Below are 17,844 nucleotides of genomic sequence, written 5' to 3'. Positions count from 1 at the left end.
ATTATAAGAATAACAGATAGGTGATATGACTTGAAAGATATATTATAAAGCCTTACCTGAGATCTACAAACAAAATAATTATTTGAAACCTGAATTTGTTAAATAAAAAAAGGAGGCAAATAAATATCAGTAAAAGCTACTTGGTAGTACATGTTATAAATGAGGCAGCAAATTTAATTTTCACGAGTGTATCTTTTTAGACACTTGCTGTATTTCCAGTGTCTTTGGCCTTTGTCACCCTTTAAAAAAAGGGACTTCAAATAGAAGTAATTTTACCAAAACTACTTTTCTGGAACTAGTAATAATTCCAGTTCATGTTGACTAATTTGACATGTTTTCCATTCATTTAAAACGGACACAAATAATATAGGCAATATAGTCCGGTAAGTATACTAGTAATCTTCTATACAGTGTATTATAATTGACAGTGGAGGAGGAAGAAGGGTTTTGGTACCAATTTCCATGTGTTCTTTGTTATGAAACTAGTTTTTGCTAGCTTCCTAGTAGAGCCTGTATTCTGGTCCAGTTTTGATTCCTGGTTTCCTTGGATAGTACTGAGTGCTATGGGGCTTTTTCTTTAGCTCCATGTGGTTCTCATCTTGGTATGCAGTGATTTGTCCGTTCTGTGTTTTCTTGGTCTTTATACCTGTAAAATGCCAGTTTTACTTATTAAGTAATGAATAATTGCAGCTTGTTAGTGCTTCTTTGAAGAAGAGAATTTTACACATTTTTGACAAGGAGTGATGGAGGTATAATTTAAAACAGGTTTTTACCACCTTAAGTACACAATCATATCTCTTACCATTGACTACTCTACATAATGCTATTAAATGTTCTTATTCTTTCTACTTCTGTACCTCAAATGTAGCAGTTCAGAGAATCTTTTTTTAATTATTTGATTGCCTTTTGGTGGAATACATTATATCTGGGATACATCTTGAAATTGGATGTTATTTTAGGTATGGCCTATTTGTACATTTTAGAAAAAGTAAAGGTGGGAGTAACCAAACTACTTCAGTATCATAAAATGTTTCTTGAGCATCTAGAACAGGGAATATGGAGGTTATAATCTAGTGCAGCTGTGGGCAAACTACAGCCCGCGGGCCGGATCCGGCCCGTTTGAAATGAATAAAACTAAAAAAAAAAAAGACCGTACCCTTTTATGTAATGATGTTTACTTTGAATTTATATTAGTTCACACAAACACTCCATCCATGCTTTTGTTCCGGACCTCCGGTCCAATTTAAGAACCCATTGTGGCCCTCGAGTCAAAAAGTTTGCCCACCCCTGATCTAGTGGGATATTATATGTGTACGTACATACATACCTATATATATATATATATATACATACCTATATATATATATATAGGTATGTATATATATATGTATATATATTTAGACTTAGGCATGTCTGTAGGGCTGAAGTAATGTTGAATTTACTTCTAGCCTGAGGTAGTATGGAATTAAAACAAAAATCTTTAAAATAGTGATGGAAAAAAATTAAATGGGCAATCAAGAAGGCTCTACTACTACCTATTGTGATTGGGCTTTGGTTAAATTTCTCAATCTCTCTCAGTTATAAAATAAGGAGGCAAGATAATACCTGAGGTTCTTTCCAAGTTCTTACCCTATGAGAATGTATTTTGAATCCTTTTAAAAATTTAATGCATATTAACACATTTCGTACCGCTCAGGAGTTTTCTCGTGTTTCGCACGCCATCTGTTAAGGACCACTCACGAGTGTTCTCGTTTTTCACGCCCATGGAAAAAGGAGGGAATCTAGATACTTATGTAAATTTTGTTTGGTCCCTCTTCGTAGAGGAAAATGTTTTACGCAGTACCATATGTTAAAAAAGTACTAGGAACTTTAATTGTTTTTGTAAATAAAAATGTTATAATTATTGAAAAACAACACCTAAAATGCATTATGATGATTTAAATAACGTGCAGTTTGCCCAAAAACGTGCGGTCCCTGGCGGATGTCTTAGAGATTTCTATGCGGTACACAATGTTAAATTGTGTATATGGCTATCTTCAAATAATAGATGTTTCCTTAAAAGCTCTGAATGTAGCCTTTTAAAAAATTGAGTCATTTCTGTGTCTTTAAACATCAAGGAAGCTTTATTTTCATTTTAATCTTTATTTGAGAGGTTGTAGAACCTTAATTTCTAAAGTTAAAATTACGAAACCTTATGAAAACCAGGGTCTATAAATATGACCCATACCTGCTTTTGTAAATAAAGTTTTATTTGAACACAGCACACTCATTTACATACTGTATGGCTGCATCCTACTATGACAACAGAGTTGAGTAGTTGTGGCAGAGACCATCTGGCCTGTAACAACAGAGTTGAGTTGTTGTGGCAGAGACCATATGGCCTGAAAAGTGTGAAATATTTAAAATGTGGCCCTTAAATAGACTTAGGAAATAGAGTGCTGCCAAAATATAAAGAACAATCTTTCTGTATAAATCTCCAATTTATCCGTTAATAGTTTGGTTTTTCTTTCTCTTTTAAAAAAAAATAGCATCACCAATACCTTCTTCCCTTTTTGCAGTTATTACAATTTGTATCTTTTATTATAGCATCTTGAAATTTTTTATTATACTTTTACCATTAAGTAGCATAATTTATCCTTTGATTTCACAGGAAGATGAAAAATTCCTGACAGATTTGTTTGCACAACTAACAGATGAAGCAACAGATGAGGAGAAAAGACAGGAATTGGTAAGAACTTTGATATTATAGAGGACGCGAAACTAAAACAACTGATTTTTTTTTATATTCACTGATCCTTTTTCCTAATTTCAGGTTAACTTTTTAAAAGAATTTTGTGCGTTTTCCCAAACGCTACAACCTCAAAACAGAGATGCTTTTTTCAAGACTTTGTCAAACATGGGCATATTACCAGCTTTAGAAGTCATCCTTGTAAGTCTGTTTCTCCTTATATTTAATTACTATTATGTTTTTAATCCACGAAGGTAACATATGTAACATGCAAGTATTTAATTATAGCCAATATTTAATATTAGCTGTGTATTACACAGTATCCTATATAATAAAAGCCTGATATGCAAATTGTCCCCTCAGGTGGTCGTTTGACCACTTACTATGAAGTGCGCTAACCACCAGGGGGTGGCACGGAACATGGCTCTGGCAGCAGGTTCTCAGGTGCTGGTTGCCCGCGAGGAGCCCACCCTGCACCCATGCAGCCTCTTCCGGGTGAGCCAGGCCGTAGCCGCCGGGACCACAGGGGCTGGCCAAGCTCCCCATGGGTTCGCGCAGGAGCTGGTCTGCAAGGCCAGATGGCTTCTGTGCAGCACCACTGGGCGGCCCAGAGGCCCACGCTGTGCCCTGGCTCACGGCATCCAGCTGCACTCACTGCATCTCCGCGTGGGGACTCGGGCACTGTGACTTAGGCCGGGGAGGGCGCGCGGGGACCCAGGTACTGCCCAGGGCCCAGAGGTCAGCTGGGACCTGCCCTTCCACGACAGATGCTCGTGCTTTGATCGCCGGCCATGCCTAAAGACTGCGGACCTCTAGTTAAAAAGCTATAAAATTCCAGTGTTAGAGTTCTTACATAGTGCTGAAAGAATCCTTAGGAATTTTCCATCCTATATGATAAAACCCTAATATGCAAATCGACTGAACAGCGGAATGACCTGTCGCTGTGATGCGCACTGACCATGAGCGGGCAGACGCTCAATACAGGAGCTGCCCCCTGGTGGTCAGTGCACTCCCCCACTCAGCCAGAAGCTGGGCTCACAGCTGGTGACACTGGGCAGCAGTTGCGGGAGCCTCTCCCACCTCCACTGCAGCGTTAAGGACCCCTTGGCGGACATTCCCCTGAGGGCTCCTGACTGCAAGGGCGCAGGCTGGGCTGAGGGACCCCCCTCCCTCCCCAGTGCACGAATGCTGTGCACCAGGCCTCTAGTATCTATAATAACAAAAGGGTAATATGCTCATTAGACTGGACGTCTTACGGATGTCCTTCCTGTCGAAGCCAGGGCGGGAGGGAAACCAGCCCGGTCTTGGGTGACCGTGGGTGGCCGAAGGAGGGAAGCAGCCTGGGTCCAAGGTGCCTGCAGCGGCCAGAGGAAGAAAGCAGCCCGGGTACCTGCGGTGCCTGGAGGAGGGAAGTCTGGGTCCCCGGTGCTGGAGGAAAGACAGTGCCAGCAGCTGGGGGAAAGAAGGCCTACTCTTCCACGAATTTTTACTAGTTTTTAATAATGTGTTAACTTTGCAGCTTATTAGATGACATGTTAAAGTAGAAAAGTAAACAGGAATAAAGAAAGTATAACTTTATCCATGGAAAAGGGTTTTTACATGCAGAATTTCCTTTACCTCTTTTTTTTTATTGCAGTGTTTTCTTATAATTTGTTAGGTTTTGAATTTATGTAGCCATACAAAAGTTCCATGTTTTTATAATATAGGAGAAATAAGTTCTTTTTATCTGCAGGGCATGGATGATACACAGGTGCGAAGTGCTGCTACTGATATATTCTCATACTTGGTTGAATATAATCCATCCATGGTACGAGAGTTTGTCATGCAGGAGGCACAACAGAATGATGATGTAAGTAAGAAGTTAACAGAGCAAAAAATAACCAACAAGGTAAATATTATTTGCACTAACAGTAACTGTACTTTAATAAGATTTAAATAGTTGATGTTTGGGAAAAGTGTAGCCATAATATCAATTGGCTTATTCTTCCCCTAAATTGGCGACTGTCTCAGTTTTAAAGTGTGTCTTACAGCAGTTATTTGTTAATGCTCACCTTAAATTTCTTTTTAAAATTTTTACATTATTTATTAATTCTGAAGTTAACTTTCTGTAATGTTTAAATCGTTTATCAATAAATTGTTATTCTGTATGTGGAATTAATAACTTTCCTAGGAAAACATTGACTTTGCTAGGGATTGAGTCTCAGAATCATCAAGAATGAAGAAATGAAGCACAGTCCCTTGGAAAGTATTTAGGGGCCCTTACCTAACCATAGGGAACAAGCTGTTGTCTTGTTCATACATACACATATTTTTTACTTACTAATAAACTAAGATTTTCTGCCCTCAACTTCTTTTTTTTTTTTTTTTAATATATTTTATTGATTTTAGAGAAGAAGGGAGAGGGAGAGAGAGATAGAATCATCAATGATGAGAGAGAATCATTGATTGGTTGCCTCCTGCATGCCCCCTCCTGGGGATCAAGCCCGCAACCCAGGCATGTGCCCTTGGCCGGAATCGAACCTGGGACCCTTCAGTCCACATGCCGACGCTCTATCCATTGAGCCAAACCAGCTAGTGCATGCCCTCAACTTCCTAAGGAGTGGGGTGAGAGTAGGGCACATCCTCTTAGGCTGGAATTGTGTGGATCTTTTTCTCTTACCATAGTTTTACAAAAAGAGAAAATAAACTTTTACTTCTAAAAAGATCCTAATTAATGTGTTGTGATGTCAAAATGAAGTAGACTGTAACTTCTATATTTAAGGTTGTTGTTTTTTAATTACCATTTTCTTTTATAAAATAGACCTATCTTGAAAGCCAAAATATCTGCATTAAAATAAAGGCTATTCTTATTGGTCCTATAACCCACTAGTTGAAGATACATTAATGTAGCTTACTCAAATGCAGTAGGTCTCTTGATTCCTAGTCTTAATCATCATTTCCATATACTGTCTGCATTTTCTTTTTGTCTATCCTACCATTGCATATATAGGCAAGAGCAGGGATTTTATCATTGAATCCTTCTCAATTTTTATTTACTCCTTGTGCCAGGAACACCAGTCATAGTGACATTTGGAGTCTATAGAATACATTTATTCTCCTGTGTTTTCCTTTAAATATTATAATCTTGTTTCCCCGATTTCAGACATTCAGGTACCAACTAATTTTTTTCTTAAAGCGGAAACTTTATATTGTTTCCATAAATGGAGTATAGATATAGATATCATTTGCCATGAATAGAAGGAATCCCATAAAAATGCAGTGAAAGTAGAACAGTGTTATAAATTTTAGCTAAATATTCTTACTGTTAAAGCTATGAACCCAAGGCCCATTTGCCTTCTTCAGGAAGGATATTTTGTTATCAAAAGGTATAAAGATTATTAGTACCAAATTGAAACTTTGTTTTTGCTTTAATCAGAGGGATTTACAGATACTAGAAAAGGAAAGAAACTTTAATTTTGGTAGTATTTAGTGTAATGTGCCTGTGCCACATTTTAGGGAAACATTGCCATATACTGTTAAGTCAGTCAATCGTTTCATTTTGTTTGAGGTTAACAAGATTGCTAGAGCTAGCTATAATGCTGTAGTATGTCATAGTATTTGCTTTTTCCATTCCCCCATAATAAGTGATCCTTATTGTATTTTTCTCACCAGGATATTTTGCTCATCAACCTCATTATAGAACATATGATTTGTGATACAGACCCTGAACTTGGAGGAGCAGTCCAACTTATGGGCCTGCTTCGAACTTTAGTTGACCCAGAGAACATGTTAGCTACTTCCAATGTAAGCCACGGGTGTTTTTCTGTTTATCATGCTAGTATAATGATTATTGCTGATAATAACCAATGCAGTTAAAGTTCATGGAAGTGTTTTTGGTTCCTTAGAAAACAGAAAAGACTGAATTTCTGGGTTTCTTCTACAAACACTGTATGCATGTCCTCACTGCTCCTTTACTGGCAAATACCACGGAAGACAAACCTAGCAAAGGTAAGATAATGCAGATTGGTAATTCTTGAATTCTGAAACTCATGGTGTTAACATAGAGGTCTAATGTATTTTCAGAAGAGGTGTTCAAAGTAAAATTTCTTTAAAGTGTTATAATCAGAGATCAAAGAAAATAAGAATTGCTTTCGGATTTTTAAATTTTATTTTAATGGGAGGGCGCGGAGGGATTTATTGTTCCATTTATTTACCAGTATGCCCTCATGGGTTGATTTTTGTCCCCGATGAATCCACAACCTTGATGTATTGTGACAATGCTCTAACCAACTCTAGCTATCTGGCAAGGGCGCCTTCAGAATTTTAAAACAATTTTTTGTTGGCAGTATTTGTTTTTAGTTTGCATTTACATAGGTGAAATAAATAGAAGTAGCTATGAGAAAATTCATTTTAAGTTATTTATACTCGAGATGTGTAGTAGAGCAAAGCTTGTACTCAATATTAAGCTGTTTATATTTGCATTGAGGATGAATCAAAACATGATTGTTTATTACTTCTGCATTTTATTCCTTTTGCTTTTAGCTTGTCTGTTTAATTTAGAAAGTAGTTTTAGGGTCTTCATTGGGAAATTCCTTATTGAAGCTTTCCGAATAACTATATTATTTTGTCATATGAATTATCAGTATGAATATTTTAACTTACAGCACCGCTTAGAAAATAAATGTTAAATTTACTTTTAATGACCTTGGAAACAAGATATACTCATTTCTCCTACCTACTTTATTCCTGTTAGGTAAAGCTTGAGGCTTTTTTCCAGACTCACATGTTTTATTCATCAAACATTTATTGAGAACCCATTGCATGGAAGGCATGTGCTATAATCTTTAGGGGCTTAGTGGGGGAATTGAGAAAATTAGTAAAATACTTTCAGAGGCTTACTGCCTGGTGAGGAAGATACACCAATCATGGTAATTCCGTATGGATTCATTATGTATAGTAAAGGAGGCACAGAACACACTTCATTCATAGGAGTAGAGAGAATAATTCCACCAAAGACTAGATGTGTCTGGCAGAACCTATGCTATGCTGAGGGATGTGTTAAAGGCGTGGTAGAGCATTCTTGCACTTGGAATAAAGCAGATGTAGTACATTTGTATCCCATCTCTGCTTTACTAACTTTTCAGACGTGGGTATTGTAAAACTAATTCCTCATAGAGTTATTTAGATGAAGAAAAAATGTAAAGCATCATTCTTAGTACATGGTAGGCATTCAGTGAATGTTAGTTTCCTTTTCCTTAACTTTAAAATATTTAGGTTAATAGAAGGAATTTTATTTGATTTGAATTTAGGTTCTTATATTTGGGGAGAAAAAGAAAATTATCCATTAAATATAAATTGTGTTTTGTTTATTTTAGATGATTTTCAGACTGCCCAGTTGTTGGCACTTGTATTGGAATTGTTAACATTTTGTGTGGAGCATCATACCTACCACATAAAGAACTACATAATTAATAAGGACATCCTCCGGAGAGTGCTAGTGCTCATGGCCTCGAAGCATGCTTTCTTGGCATTATGTAAGTGTTGCTTCTGGTAGAATTACTTATCTATATACTATCATGTTGTTGGTATTTTTAGGTCTCATTGCCTAAGAAGAATTGATCACTGATTTCAGGTCAGAAGAGCTAATACTAAGCTACACCGATTATGTATTTGTGCCACATTTTGAGCAGCTGATTGTCCTGACTTTATTCTTTCTCGTTAGTATCCAGCAAAGGGTTAAAGTATATCTGTAAAGTATATTGCCATAGAGTGTTACATTCCATCATTAAGATGGCACCTGAGATCATTTTACCTCAGTTACTATTTTTTAACCTTAGATTGCATTACTAATTACAAATTAGGCATTCTTCTTGTTAGACTAGTCTCAAATGAAATCATGAAGAAACATTTTCATAATTTGGAAAATTTATACCTAATAGAACTGAGTTCACAAAGCACAGCCTCTCTCAAGTTACAGAATGCCTAGCACAGATGTCTACAGATGGTCCATTTTTTAATTCCACAAATGATTTTTCTCCAGCTTTATTGACATTGTGTTACCTCAGATATTTTAGAGCAGGGTGGCAGTTGTGGTGAAATCTGGCCTGTGGTATATTTTTATGCAACTGGCAAACTGAAAAATGATTTTTATGTTTTTAAAGGGTTGTTTAAAAAAGGTGAGAGACCATATGACTGACCATACGTGGCTCACAAAGCTTAGAGTATGTACTGCGTACACTTTTATAGAATGGTTTGTCAACTCTTTTAGAGCAACAGATAGTCTTTTAACAAGGTTGTTTATGGTTACACAGTTCTCAAAAATTGACTTTCACTGTGTTCTTAAGACCCTACTTTATTGAAGTAAAAAACATTTTTTCTATATTGGAAATAGGTTAATCCATTCTTGATCATATAGCAGCCAGCCTTCTTTGGTTAAGTTGGTAGACCAATTTTAGGGGTACCCTAGTGACTCATTAAGAGACATCTGCTGGTAACTAACTTATGCTTTTGGTTGTTTATAGGTAAGTTTGGTTGTTTTGTTGTTACTGTTTAAAGGCATCATAGTCATACACTAATTAGGAACCTGAATATATATGCCCGGTTTTGCTCGTTTTGGTTTACATCATTTAACATTTTTTTCCTTGATTTTTAAAAACATCCTTAAATTATAAAAACATTATATAAGACTGTTTCTGGTGTTGATTTGTTTTATCAACATTTTATCTTTTATCTATTAGAAATAGGTTTCCTTCTAAAAAATTCATTTAATTTTCTATCAGGATAACAGTTGTTATACTTGACAGTTTTTCAGGCCTGTGTACACATTGCAGTATGTACTGAGAATACATCTGGACAGAGTATATTTTTCATTTTTCAGATATTTAAGTACAACTACTTTCTGCTAATTACCCAGAATCTTTGATAATACTTTAGTGATCGTTTTTTCCAGCCAGAAGTAATAGTATTGGTGGTATTAACCTAGACTGCTAAGGGCAGCAAAAAAATAAATTCATTATTTTGGTTCTATCCTGCTTTTGCATATGTTTATGAGCTTTATTAGCACATGTGAAAGAGGGTTTTTAAATTAATGTGCATTTTCCTTGTATACCTATCACAGCAAAAGTGAGCCCCAAGACCAAGTTGAGAGGGAGTTTATAATGAATGCTTCTTTGAATTATGTCCACCATAGAAGGTTTTGTTTGAAGGTGGGAAAGGGAGTTTGTGAGCCGGTGGGACGGAATGGAACATCTGAATAAAAATGTTAATGAGTTTATTTCAGTAAATTTAATAAAAATAAATACTACCATATTTCATTGATTCTAAGGCAGCGGTCGCCAATCTTACGGATCAAATGGGCCACTGGTTGGTGACCGCTGCTCCAAAGGTTTTCTTCAACCAGCGGTCACCAACTTTTCGGACCTCATGGACCATCAGTGGTCCACGGTTGGCGACCGCTGCCCTGAGGTATATATTTGTATGCATTTATCATTTCTCAAATCAAGGTAAGTCTTCACAGTTAATGGCATGATCTGTAGTCCTGTTTGTTCATTTTGTTTTCCTAGTAGTAGAAAAGATAAAGAGTTTGCAATCAGTGGCATCTTCGATTTGAAGAAGTATGATATGTACTTGGAATTAGAAAAATGAAGATGATTTTGACCTGTACTCAGGAGATGGCCTATAAAAGTCAAAACACATCATCACAAGCACTATATTGTGATGTGTTTAGATGTTTAGTGGGTTTAGATGTTTAGTGGAAATGGCTTATTCTACATGAATAAGGCAGATCAGGGAAATTTTGAAAGAGTTCAGTTGAATTTCTATTAATCATGGGGCGAGTGTGGCATTCTTATTTGAACACGCTGTTAAGATGTGCAAATGTGGAAAAGTGGTGTGTGAGTGTTTGGGGGTGGGTAGAACACAAGTCCCATAGGAGAGTGGCAGGAAAGATCTCTTCAGTTCTCCATCTCATTTGGCTTGCAGTATTGCAAAGAAAATGTCTCATCATTTAATGAGAATTCTGAAGAGAATCATTACAAATTAATGGAAGTTTATCTTTTAGGAAATTCAAGGATGCCAGATAAATCTTAGTTATGTTTTATTATTAATATTTTCCAAATGAAGTTATCATTAATCCTAACCCTCAAATTATTCTCAGTGTGGCTATCTTCCCAGTACTGAGAATATAAGTAGCTTCTGAAAGAAGATGCCAGTTAGTAGTAATGAGCTCTTTAGGACTGGCTTTGCAGTATACACGAGTTTTTATCAAGGATTTCTAGAAGAACTAAATATAATTTGAGATGATTTAAGATATTTTTGGTCTTCTGAGAAAGGAGTACATTAAAATACTAGGTATAGTTTTGTAAGGGAGGGTTTTGTAAGTAAATTTAGATGCATACTTGTAAGGACAAAATATAAATGGTTAAATGTAAACAATTTGGGGACTTGGGGAACTTCATTTTTTATATCTGCTGCTGCTTAATTAGTATACTTTTATCATATTTAAAGACAACTAATCAAGTCTGTAGCTGAGACCAGCAATACTTTCAAATATAGGTTAGAGATATGTACACACACACACTAGTAATAGCAGTCTTATTTCTTGGCCTTTTCAGGATTCTTGGATCTTACATTGTAGCCTTCTAGCTCACATTTTTATGTTGTCTGTATTTTTGTAGAAAACATGAAAATCTATAAGAGGAATGAGGTAATTTTGTTCGAGGTGCTTTTATTCAGCTATCATTTAATTACACAGGAGGCATAAAGTCTCAAACTTATTACATGAAGTCTCATGTTGTATAAGGTAAAGATGGATTACTTGTTTTAGAGATGATTGAAACTAAGCACAAAAGACCCCTGGCTTGTTAATAATGAAGGCTACAGGTGTGAGTGGAAGTAGAGTGCACTTTACATTGAAAATCCTATGGTTATGTCAATTTGACATATCCCAAAAGCTTTCTCTCATACTCCGTTGAGCAACTTGACTTCTCAGAACTCTGGTAAATTTTTGAAAGCATTTTTTTTTATCCAGCAGCAAAAAATAGTGGTTGGATATTCTCGATGCAGGTTCTTTTTGGGAAAAGGTTTGAGTGGAAACAATACAAGTTTTGATAAAAATAAATGAGGGCAAATGGAAATGAGCAGAACAAAAAGACCTTAGAACTACCTTCCATCTGTATCAGCAGTTTCTGAACAGAACTGCTCTTGAGGAAATGGTGGTGCTCTCTTGCATACCCTTAGTCTTAGTGAATTCTAGGAAGGGAGCTACTTTTCACTTAACCTAGGAACTGCATGCAGACCACAGGGTTCAGCTAGTGTGTGTTATGGTAGGACACAAGTCTCCACAAAGCCTGCAAAGTTAGAGTACCAATTCTTAGTAGCTCTTGCCTTAATTACTAAAAGCTTAAAATTTGGCCTTAGTAGCATGAGCTCTAAAGTATTGACTTTTATTCTCACAAATGGAACTGCCTCACTAAGTTCATTTGTCTAGTAATAAAAGAAAAACCAAACTCTAAAACCATTGTTTTGGGAAAATAAACCCTTGTTCTGGTTTGACTTAAAACACAGAAAGATGCCTCTTATTGTATAAAATGTCTTATTTCACCATGCTTATGTATTTGAAAATAGTCATTAGTTTAAAAAATAAAATGCAATTGCTATTATATAAACTATTTTGAAATTCCCTGCCCAGAGTGTCTCTTTAGAAAGAAACACTCTTAAAGTTGGATTGTTAAGGCAGTTTATAATCAACTGTACCTGATTGGGCATTCACTTGTGCACCTCTTTTCTGCCAACGAAAGAAAAATTGAGCTGCTTTACTCCTCTGCCTTCCCACCCAGAAACCGTGTCAGCATGGTTGCCTGGCTACCTGCTCATGAAGGACTTGATTAATAACAAATTGGCAATTTAACGAGCCACTTCCATGATCTCCAAAGAAACCAAAATACAAACACAATATTTAATCTTGCCAACCGAAGACGATGTGACTGCATGAAGTGAGTATGCTTTTTTGAACTGTTTACAGTAACTGGGGCATTAACTTACTGATAATTCCATTTAGGTAAAGAGGGCTTTGTTGAAGTCTAGCTGTCTGCGTATATTTGGATCTTGACGAATGGTGACTTAACTCCCCATACCTCAAGATGTAAATATACCTTTTAATCTGTAAGTTAAAGCCTAATTAATTGTAAAAAAGGAAAACTATGAAAAAAATTTAAAAAGCATACTCGCTGCAATAAGCATAGAGGACCACATTTTAAAAATAACATCCTCTAAATTTATTTTAAAATATAGCAAGGCAAATTTTGGGTCATGCAGATTTTTGTGGTTTATAGCATTTCTCCAAGCACGTCCACAAATAAACCAATGCAACCATGTGTTCTGATGCAAAATAATAAAGTGTCCAAAAGTAATGGTCAAATTATACCAATGGATTGCCCTAATAAAACAATGGTTTTTCTGTTGTTTTGACGGTATATATAAACGGATATATTTAGATTCTCTTCTTAAGTAGTATGATAGGTTAATTCATTCATTAGCCCTATCTTAGTTCCTATGTCAGCTGTAAAGTACATTTTGGTGGTCATTAGTAACTTCCAGAATTTTCCTGGCTCTCTAAGACTTGTGTTCTATGATGACACACACTACTCTTAGAATACATTTTTCTGATAACCCTTTCGTAATCCTTATCTTTAGGTTCATACTTCTGGAAGCAGTAACATCACTGCACGAAGAATTATATCTATTAGACAGATTTTTTTGTGTGTGAGTCTAAAATATGGAAGTGTGGTATATAATTTGAATAATACCTCTTCATTTCAGGTGCTCTTCGTTTTAAGAGAAAGATTATTGGATTAAAAGATGAGTTTTACAACCGCTACATAATGAAAAGCTTTTTGTTTGAACCAGTAGTCAAAGCATTTCTCAACAATGGATCCCGCTACAATCTGATGAACTCTGCCATAATAGAGATGTTTGAATTTATTAGAGTGGTAGGTTCTGTACTTTATTAGTTAGGTTTTGGTTTTAATTATTGAGGAACTTTAATCTGCATTATTGGTACTTTTGGCTTGAGTTATTGTATTTGAAGATAATTTTTTAAAAGAAAACGTGTGTTACCAAAAGCTTGTGAGAGAGAGTCAATTCAAACTAATAAAAACCAAAATAATCTCTCTCAGCAGCTATGATTCCTTTTTGTAGGATAGTTTGAAAACTGCTTTAATACTGTCAGGGTAATCATTTTAAGAAAGTAACATTACAGTTGATAACTATTTAGATGTGTTTTTGTTTAACTTTCTTGACTTTCTCCCACATATATCTTTTTTACTTCTTTTCTAAACTTTTTATCTATTTTCTAATATATTTTTTTATTGATTTTAGAGCAAGAAAGGAATGGAAAGGGAGAGAGAGAAATATCAATTGGCGGCCTCCTGCATGCTCCCTACTGGGGACCGAGGCCGCAACTTGGGCATGTGCCCTGACCAGGAATTGAACTGGCAACCTTTTGGTGCATGGGACGACGCTCAGCCAACTGAGCCACACTGGCCATGGCTCTCCCATATATTTCTAAAGGGCAATTTCATAACAAACTCTTCTTGGTTCTTTAATAATATATTAGGTTAGTGCTTTTCAAATATTGGTGTGTGTTAGAGTTATCTGTGGCATGCTTTTTAAAAAATTATGGTAAAGTGTATATGTAATATAAAATTTGCCATTTTAACCATTTCTAAGTATATAATTCAGTGGCATTAAGTGCGTTCACATTGTTGCGCAACCATTACCACCATCCACCTCCAACACTTTAGGATGATTTAAAATCTGCCCAGATGGTACCTGGGCATTTACTTTGGAAAGACCCACAGATAATGCTGAGGTACACCAAAAACTGGGGACTACTGAAGGACCCAGTATGGTATGCCCATTTTTATTGTTTGATGATCTCTAAGATAGTATAATAATTTTATGAAGTCAGACTATTTTGGGTGGGTTTGTCAGTTCATGACAAGGAAGTCATATCTTTCTAAAATAGCATTTCATCTCATTTTTTATTATAATTCTTTTTTATAGGAAGATATAAAATCATTGACTGCTCATGTTATTGAAAATTACTGGAAAGCACTGGAAGATGTAGATTATGTACAGACATTTAAAGGATTAAAGTTGAGATTTGAACAACAAAGAGAAAGGCAAGATAATCCCAAACTTGACAGGTAAGTTACCCCGTATTTGAACCTGTTCATTCAGTGGCAAGTTGTAGGGCAGTGACTCTTGTATTGCTTGTATTTTGCTTGTTTGGCTTGGCAGAGGAGGAGGAAACAGCAGCTAGTGACTAGAAGTGGTAGGGTTCTGTACAATGGTCAGTGTCAGTGTTTCCCTGAAGATGTAGGTGGATTTGATCTGTGGGCTCTTCCTCAAGCATATATCAAGCTAGATAATGAAAAAGAAAAGAATGCCACTTACGTGGCATTGAAGCTTCATGTGTCCAAACAAATCAAAATATTATCTTACTTGCTTTGAATTACAAAGTATTTTTAAGAACTCTTGTACATTTTCCTAAATACCTGAATTCACATACTTATGCTATATTTTAAAATCCATAAATTATGACTTGTTAATTCCTAATGTTAAGTTTAGTAACTGATCTGTAGTAGTACAATTTTGATCATAGGAAGTTTGATTCCACTAGTTAATACTAGATAGATATGGCAGTGTGTTTCTAAATTACATGTCGGGTAAAATCTGTTTTTGTCAGTCTTTAGTGTATAAATCTGTTTTATCCTATTTATTAAGACTGTATCTGATTCAGCCCTGACCAGTTTGGCTCAGTGGCTAGAGCGTCAGCCTGTGGACTGAAGAGTCCCAGGTTCCATTCCGGTCAAAGGCATGTACCTTGGTTGCAGGCACATCCCCAGTAGGGGATGTGCAGGAGGCAGCTGATGGATGTTTCTCTCTCTCTTCTTCTCTGTAAAAATTCAATAAAATATATTTTAAAATAAAAGACTAATTCAGAACAATACTTGAAGAATATCTAGTGAAGTCTTTATGAGTCTGTTTACTCTATCTTCTCTTTACTCACAGTATGCGGTCCATTTTGAGGAATCATAGATATCGAAGAGATGCCAGGACACTCGAAGATGAAGAGGAGATGTGGTTCAACGCAGATGAAGATGATATGGAAGATGGAGAAGCTGTAGTGTCTCCATCTGACAAAGCTAAAAATGATGATGATATTATGGATCCAATAAGTAAATTCATGGAAAGGAAGAAATGTATGTTGAAAATATGAACAAGGAGAAATGAAGTCTTTCTCACCTTGTTTATTCTTATTTTGTGACTGTATGATTGGTACCTGATTTGTATGTATGACAACATAAATTTTAAAGATGTTGCTTATAAGAGTGTGAATTAATAGTTCTGTTGTGAAAGCATAAACTAAATTTTCTTAATTTTACTTAAGGAGAAAATTATCAGAAAGGGTAGAAACACTAAATATGATACTGAAGGTTTCATTCCTTATCAGTAATAAAAATTCAGTAGTTATGATGTTTAGTATTTTGCTAAGTAAGTTTTGTTCAGAGATTGATCTTCAGTGTTTCTCCCTAGCAGAGGAGTAAACTGTGTTCTAGTGTCTCCTCATTTGGGGGATTTTTAAAGATGAGTATGTTTGACAACTATTGACAACATTCTTATTTTTAGTAAAAGAAAGTGAGGAAAAGGAGGTACTTCTGAAAACAAATCTTTCCGGCCGGCAAAGCCCAAGTTTCAAGCTTTCCCTCTCTAGTGGGACAAAGACTAACCTCACCAGCCAGTCACCTGCAACGAACCTGCCTGGATCCCCAGGGTCGCCTGGATCCCCAGGATCTCCTGGATCTCCTGGATCCGTCCCTAAAAATACATCTCAGACGGCAGCTATTACTACCAAGGTACACTTTTGACTCCCAGGCCTATCTAATTTAAGCTTTCTCAACAATAATTTTTGTGACAGTTACTGTCTTTTGGAACTGATTTAAACTTGTGAACTACAGAATCATTCTCCTATCATCACTTGAACTAACTTACGTTTTTTGTGACCAATATAGGAGTCTGAATATATTCTAATTTTGGTTATTTGCATTTTAGAATCTCAAGTTCAGATTTGTATGTGTCACAACATTTACAGGAATTTAAAAGTTATGTTATTTTTTTTATTTTAAATTTTTAAATACCTTTATTGATTTCAGAGAGGAATGGAGAGGGAGGGAGAGAGAAACAATGATTAGAGAGAGTCACTGATCAGCTGCTTCCTGCACACCCCACACTAGGGATTGAGCCCGCAACCTAGGCATGTGCCCTGACCGGCAATCAAACCCTTAACTACTCCTGGTTCATAGGTCGATGTTCAACCACTGAGCCAGGCCAGCTGGGCTTGTTATTTTTTTATCAGTTTTCCCAATTAATACCAAGATAAAGACTTTGTGGGGAAAAGATAATCTAAATATCTAGACACGTCTGACTTTATTTTGCCAAGCAAGGTTTATAAAAAGGAGTAAACCATCTATTAGTAACATTTCATTTAAAAAACTGATCAAAATTTTGACACCAAAAATGTAGGAAAGAGATTCTCAGAATGAAAATCAATTCATTGGGCTGCTTTATGCTGCTCTGGATTAGCATAACAGACTAGCATTTGGGATTCATTGATCTAAATCAGAAATATAATGCCCATCAACACATGATCATTCCTCTGATGTGAGCAGGGACCCCTAGGCTAAAAGTGAATGTGAGAAATGCTGAGATGAAGAGAAAGGCTCCAGGCAAGAGCTGTTTGAATCTCACCACCCACCCTCCTAAATAAAGTGAACTACAGTGGTTTCTGGTCGTGAGCAGGTCTCTGGGAAGTCCAGATGAAATGATGGGGAGGGGACAGGGCTGAATCACTTTCCTGATGTTTGATGTTTGTGTGCCCTCATTTCTAGTGGTCTGTTTAATCTTTTGTAGATATTTTGATATACTATATAAACTTTGCTTAAAAAATTTTAATGCATTGTTAATCTTAACATTTTAAATTTAGTCATTTATGTTTTGATCTCCTGGGTGATCTACTAGGATTATAAACTACTAAATTTATGTTTTACTCTGGAAAATTTAGGAAATATATAAAA

The 17,844-nt window shown here is 36.0% G+C and overlaps 1 protein-coding gene across 7 annotated transcripts in view; it reads left to right on the top strand.

The window, feature by feature from the left end:
* PPP4R3A (protein phosphatase 4 regulatory subunit 3A) overlaps positions 1–17,844 on the top strand; it is a 43,878-nt gene that overhangs the window by 17,993 nt on the left and 8,041 nt on the right. For 5 of the 7 annotated variants that reach the window (XM_036315650.1, XM_036315698.1, XM_036315707.1 and 2 more), the window contains exons 5-14: positions 2,651–2,728; positions 2,813–2,929; positions 4,461–4,616; positions 6,380–6,511; positions 6,613–6,715; positions 8,083–8,241; positions 13,526–13,695; positions 14,771–14,913; positions 15,782–15,972; positions 16,400–16,626. In XM_036315650.1, the coding sequence (XP_036171543.1) occupies positions 2,651–2,728; positions 2,813–2,929; positions 4,461–4,616; positions 6,380–6,511; positions 6,613–6,715; positions 8,083–8,241; positions 13,526–13,695; positions 14,771–14,913; positions 15,782–15,972; positions 16,400–16,626 (1,476 nt within the window). The remainder of the gene's footprint in view (positions 1–2,650; positions 2,729–2,812; positions 2,930–4,460; positions 4,617–6,379; positions 6,512–6,612; positions 6,716–8,082; positions 8,242–13,525; positions 13,696–14,770; positions 14,914–15,781; positions 15,973–16,399; positions 16,627–17,844) is intronic. The other 2 variants (XM_036315668.1, XM_036315678.1) reach the window with 1 other exon arrangement.

The sequence above is a fragment of the Myotis myotis genome, unplaced genomic scaffold (assembly GCF_014108235.1).
Source record: "Myotis myotis isolate mMyoMyo1 unplaced genomic scaffold, mMyoMyo1.p scaffold_m19_p_1, whole genome shotgun sequence".
Taxonomy (NCBI): domain Eukaryota; kingdom Metazoa; phylum Chordata; class Mammalia; order Chiroptera; family Vespertilionidae; genus Myotis; species Myotis myotis.
This window is presented reverse-complemented; position numbering and strand designations above follow the sequence as displayed.